Source organism: Lactuca saligna, chromosome 5 (genome assembly GCF_052625555.1).
Source record: "Lactuca saligna cultivar CGN05327 chromosome 5, ASM5262555v1, whole genome shotgun sequence".
NCBI classification, from domain to species: domain Eukaryota; kingdom Viridiplantae; phylum Streptophyta; class Magnoliopsida; order Asterales; family Asteraceae; genus Lactuca; species Lactuca saligna.
This window is the reverse complement of record NC_136421.1, coordinates 240532243-240538335: the sequence shown is the minus strand read 5'-3', so window position 1 is coordinate 240538335 and position 6093 is coordinate 240532243. Positions and strand designations below refer to the sequence as shown.

General features: G+C 39.2%; 1 protein-coding gene across 1 annotated transcript; it reads left to right on the top strand.

Annotated features, from left to right (window-relative positions):
- Positions 1–3063: 3063 nt before the first annotated feature.
- SCL21 (SCARECROW-like 21) lies at positions 3064–5860 on the top strand. Its single transcript, XM_078995352.1, has 2 exons — positions 3064–3404; positions 4321–5860. The coding sequence occupies exon 2, from the start codon at positions 4401–4403 to the stop codon at positions 5802–5804; it is 1404 nt and encodes a 467-aa protein (XP_078851478.1). The 5' UTR covers positions 3064–3404; positions 4321–4400; the 3' UTR covers positions 5805–5860.
- The last annotated feature ends 233 nt before the right edge of the window (positions 5861–6093 follow it).

Genomic DNA, 6093 nt, shown 5'->3' with positions numbered 1-6093 from the left:
CTAATTGGACTCTAAGAAAATGTGGCAAAGGGTGACTCAATGTTTTTCATGGTTCAATGGAGCGTGTGTGGTTAACCAGCACATTGAGTAGGTGACTGTAACAATGAGGGCACCATGTACATTTGCATGGTTATTCGCACCCGCTTTGTGATTCTCGACATCCCAGTCACAAACTTGAGGAACATATCGAGATTTAAACATGACATTGAAAGGTTCAATGAATCTTTAAAGATCTAGTAGTTTTCAATACATTTAAAACTTAATCTCTTTTTCATTTTTCATGGCGGAAAATTAGTGAATTGTCATTCACTTACCTTCAAATTATTTGTATGTTAGATTACGACATCCCTTTTCTAATTTTTAAATAATGTTGTTGGATCCTATCCCTAATTTATCATTTGGGTGTTTAATTGGGGATTCATTTCTAATCAAACTTTGTTTTTTTTCTATTTTAGATGTCGAACGTCAACAACAACGCTTACGACTCAAATTCCTTCGGCTCATTCTCACTCATGAACTTGTGTGGGAGAGTGATCTTTGATGGGTCCAATTTTAATGATTGGGTTGGCAACATCCGAATGGTCACTCATTAGGAGGACAAAGAGTATGTCCTTAATGAGAAGCTGAAGGAAATCAACATCAACACTGCCTCTGCTGAAGAGATCACGGCCTTTAAGGTCCATGAGCGTGATGCAACGAAAGTCCATCGCATCATGTTGGCGACTATGACTGCAGAACTCCAGATGTCCTATGAGGAAATGTATCCCTATGAGATGCATCAAGATTTGTAGGACCGGTACCACTAGAGTGCTAGGCAAGAAGGTACGAGATCATCACTTCGATGATCACTTCCAAAATGGGTAATGGAGAGTCCTTTATCGCTCATCTGCAAAAGATGCAGAGATGTTTTGATCGCCTGCTAAAGTTAAATGTTAACTTTCATGAAGAGCAGGAAATCGACATCACCCTTCACTCTTTGCCTCCCTGCTACAACCAGATCTGCATGACCTACCACATGAATAAGGAAGAGGTCACTTTGAGCAAGCTTCAAGGCTTGCTAAGGACTGTTGAGATTAATCTCAAAGATAAATCTGTTGCATCAACTACTACTCCTGCTGCTACCATAGTCTTCACAATTGGGCAAGGAAAGGGTAAGAAGAGGAAGGTTCCCTCAAAGAGCAACCGTAAGGGAAAGTCCTAATATGGTACCTCTTCTAGTGGAACCAAGGTTGGTTCTGCTAAACCCAACTCCAACCCCAAAGAGGTAGAGTGCCACTACTATCACGAAATTAGGCATTGGAAACGAAGCTGCCCAAAGTATCTGCAAGATATCAAGGATGGAAAGATCAAGCCATCCTTCACAGGTGTTTACACTATTAAATCTAATGATTCATCGCATTCTATTTCTTGGGTTCTTGATATAGGGTTTGGTTTTCACATTTGTTCTGATTTGCAGGCCTAAGAAGAAATTGGGATGTGGAGCATGGGAAGATAAACTTGATCATGGGACATAGAAGATCTTCGTCTGTCACCAAGATTGGAGTTTACTCTTTAATGCTTAGTAATGGATTAGGATTAGATTTAAATAATTTTTGCTATTCGCCAGATATGGCAAGAAACATCATTTCTTTTCATAGTTTATATAGACAAGGATTTAGATATTCATTGGATAACTAAACGGGTTCTATTAATACTTATCTTAATGGTGTTTTCTACTTTGAAGCATTGCCTTGTAATGGAATATATGAAACTGTGATGATTGTAAATAGTTTAGGAAATGATGTGTTGTGTATCGATTCTTCCAAAAGTTTGGATAAAGCATGCTTGTGACATTGTCGTCTTTGATATGTGAAGAAGAAACGCATATCCCAACTCCAAAAGAATGGAGTGTTGGAGTCATTGGACCTTAGGGACGATGACGTGTGTGAGTCTTGTTTACTTGGAAAGATGACCAAGTCACCCTTCACTGGCACTTGTGAAAACGGTGAGGGTTTATTGGATCTCATACACATCGATGTGTGTGGGCCCTTTAGATCCACCACAAGGGATGCGAACCGCTTCAATGTGACTTTCACCAATGATAATAGCAGATATGGGTATATCTACTTAATCAAGCACAAGTCAGAAACCTTTGAAAAGTTCAAAGAATTTAAACAAGAAGTGGAGAATCAGTTGGGCAGGAAAATCAAGATGCTTCGATCCGATCGAGGTGGAGAGTACCTAAGTCTTGAATTCCACGAGTACCTCAAGGAATGCAAAATCGTTTCGCAATTGACGCCACCTAGATCACCGCAGTTGAATGGTGTAGTTGAGAGCCATAATCGAACCTTGGTAGACATGGTTCGTTCCATGATGAGTCGTGCTTCGTCATAAATAGATAAATAATAAATATTTATTCTGTTTTTTTGGACTATTCAGTTTTGATTTTATAAGCCAAAACCATCCCGAATCCAAAATAATAATTCGGTTTTGTTAAAAACCAATCCGAATATCCGAACCAAATAGTTAAATCCAAATTGTACAATTGAATAATTTGGTTTTATCCACAGGAGCAGCGATTAAACTGAACGTAAAAGGTGCATCCAGCAGGAATCGAACCTACGAATTTGCTCGGTTGGGCGCTTTAACCATTCAGCCATGGATGCAAAGAGACTCAGCGAGTGAACTAGGTTTTGGTATTCCTTCTTGAGCTTCTATTTCTTCCATTAAAGGAGATTCGAGAAAAGATGGAATAAGAAGATGTGTGGAATCGTCTTGCGCCATATGTACTGAGATTGTTCGGGAGACATGGTCCATAGTTTTTATTGCGGTTGGAGTTAATCAGTTACGGTTTTTACAATTAATTTTAACTGTGGTGGGATGTCCTTTAAAAACAAACTCCTAAAAAAACGCATGTGGTATTATAGATTATAGGGATCCGTTTTGAAATTACAAAGACGAAAATTGTCATTTACTCTTTCTAAAATTTAATCGAAAATCTTTCTAGATTATGATGTATTTACTTTATTATAATTGAATAACACGTAGCGAACTCGACTGTATAATTAACACCACATGTCTCATCGTCTCTCCTTCCCCCTAGCCCGGTAGCCCCTAGGTGACCTGCATCTCCTCCTTCCTCTTTAGGCTCTATTAACTTTCTATTTCAGTTGCGTTTTCACTGTGGCATTCAAACCCAAGTTGTCCTCCTACATATCCCTATCACCAAATAACTCTTCTCATTCGTCCACTTTTTTTCTATAAAATCTTTCTTCATTATTCAGAATCCCCACAATCAACTTCCTCCTCTTTTATTCAAGAACTTCCCCTTCATGCTTACTGGACTGGACTGATAACTTTTTCGATTTTAGTACTTTCCTGCACAAACTTCAGCTCAAGAATTCATTTTAATGGTGTCTTCAGAGGTGGGTCTCTCTCTCTCTCTCTCTCTCTCTCTCTCTCTCTCTCTCACTCTGGGTGTGTGACTGTGTGTTTTTGTGCATGTCTTTTACCTGGGAGAAAAGATGGATGATCATGTTATTTTGCTTGTATATGAAAATTTGTTGAACTTGAATTAGAGTTAGGGTTTTATTGGTTAGGGAAGGTATGACAGAGCAAAGATGGATGATGGTGATGACGAGGGCTTCATACCCAATCCAAATTGGGGGAAAATTTTAGTAAGGAGGATTGAGTCATTGAGTTTAGATGGGTTCTTGTGAAAAAGGCATAACTTTCTTGAATTCCTGTCGATTTACCTGCAGTTTCAGGGCATCTTCAGCCTTTTTGTTAAATTTGTGACTGTGATCGAGTAAAAATACGATGATAATGGGGAAACTTTTTAAAAGCCAAATCGAATTTAGATTTCTCAGGGAAGATTGCAAAATTTGAGATGGGTTCTTGTTTAAAGACTTAAATTTCTTGTAAGTTACTCCATTTTCGTGAAAGTTAACGAAATCTTCAACCATCTTGATGAACCAGAAGTAAAAAATGTCCGAAAATTATTAGAGTTTCAAACCCGATTCGATTTGCGGCGATCTCCCCAAAAAGATTAAAAAATTGAGATGGGTCCTTTTCAAAACCTCAATTATTTGCAATTTAATGGAATTTTCTGCCATAAATTAATGAATCTTAAGCTATTTAGAATTCAGTGCAGATTTACTTATGGATTTCAATTTTCTTTTAACTTTTACAAAGACTTTACAAATTAGAGTTGCTTTTTTAGCGAATTTTTCTCCATGTAAATTAAAAGAGAACATAGACCGAATTCACCCCAATTTTCCAATTTCTTGACCACGACTTTCAATTTGTTTCCTTAATATGAAGCTTCTTCCTTTTGTGCAGATCGTTGAAGTTGAAATTACCTACAATTAACAGTTGTACCCATTTCTTCCACACAATCACCCCAAAACAAAAGATCAACCATGTCGAACACCTGGTATTACCCATCAATGCAAGAATACGAAGTTTATAAACCCCAATTTCAGAGTTTAGATAACATCAACCATGGAATAAGCAATCTGTTCGACCCATATTCCACCCTGGAATCCTCCTCCGCAGATAACAGTTGCACCACCATGTACAACTCCTTTTCTCCGGTGACTGAAGACCTGGTCAACTTTAAGCATAAATTGAAGCAATTGGAGACTGTGATGTTTTCAGATCTGTATGAAGATTTGGTTGGAAATGGTGGAATGGAGCTTCAAGACATGGAAATCTGGAAAGAAACGGTGGAGGGTGTTCCAAAACGTGACCTGAAACAGGTTCTAATCGCGTGTGCAGATGCAATTTCAAACAACGATTTCTCAACCGCCGGAATTTTAATATCGGAGCTCCGGGAGATGGTGTCAGTCGCCGGAGAACCTATCCAACGCCTCGGAGCTTACATGCTAGAAGGCCTCGTGGCTCGCCTCTCAGCTCAAAAAACTTCACTATGCAATAGTGGGACCCACAACCTTTTATCATACACAAACATGTTACATGAAATCTGCCCGTATTTTAAATTCGGTTACATGTCAGCAAATGGTGCGATTGCCGAGGCAATGAAGAACGAAAAGAAGGTCCACATTGTTGACTTTCAGATCGGTCAAGGAAGTCAATGGGTCCCGCTAATCCAAGCATTTGCTGCCCACCGGGGCGGGCCGCCCCGGATCCGTATAACCGCCTTCACCGACTCCATGTCGGTCAACGTTGGTCAACGACTGTGTAAGCTCGCGAAATCTTTCAATGTCCCATTTGAGTTCAATTCCATTTCCGTTTCCGTTTCCGAAGCCGGAGTTGACCAATTCCGACTCCGGACCGGGGAGGCTTTGGCGGTTAACTTCGCGTTTGTGTTACATCACATGGCGGATGAAAGTGTGAGCACCGAAAATCATCGGGACCGGATTTTACGGGTGGTGAAGAGTTTGAAACCGAAAGTTGTAACCCTAGTTGAGCAGGAATCGAACACGAACACTTCCCCGTTTTACCCTCGGTTTCTTGAGGCTCTTGATTACTATAACGCGATGTTTGAATCGATGGATGAGAGTCTTCCAAGAGGGCATAAGGAGAGGATAAATGTGGAACAATATTGTTTAGCAAAAGATGTGGTGAATATAATTGCATGTGAAGGGAATGAGAGGGTGGAAAGGCATGAGCTACTTGGGAAATGGAAGTTGAGATTTAGGATGGCCGGGTTTAACCCGTACCCGTTGAGTTCTTTGGTTAATGGAACAATTAAGACGTTGTTAAAGAGGTATAGTGAGAGGTATAGGCTTGTAGAAAGGGATGGCGCTTTGTATCTTGGGTGGATGGATAGAGATTTGGTTGCTTCTTGCGCTTGGAAATGAACAAGATTTGTCTAATTGTAACCATCTTTCTATAAATAGAAGTGATAATTTCTTTATCTACATTGAATTTTGATCTACTTAAATCTGAAAATAGGGTTGAAATCTTTGTCTTTCATTTGCACTTTTGATTTATGCTCGTAGAAAACTTAAATATTGTATATATGTTTTTTGTTTTGTAGTCTTAAAAAGCTAAAGCTAATATAATGAATGTTTTGAGGGATTTGGATATATATGAGGATTTGAGAATTGGTATATGGTGCCTAGTATTGTCACCCTTGATGTCAACATG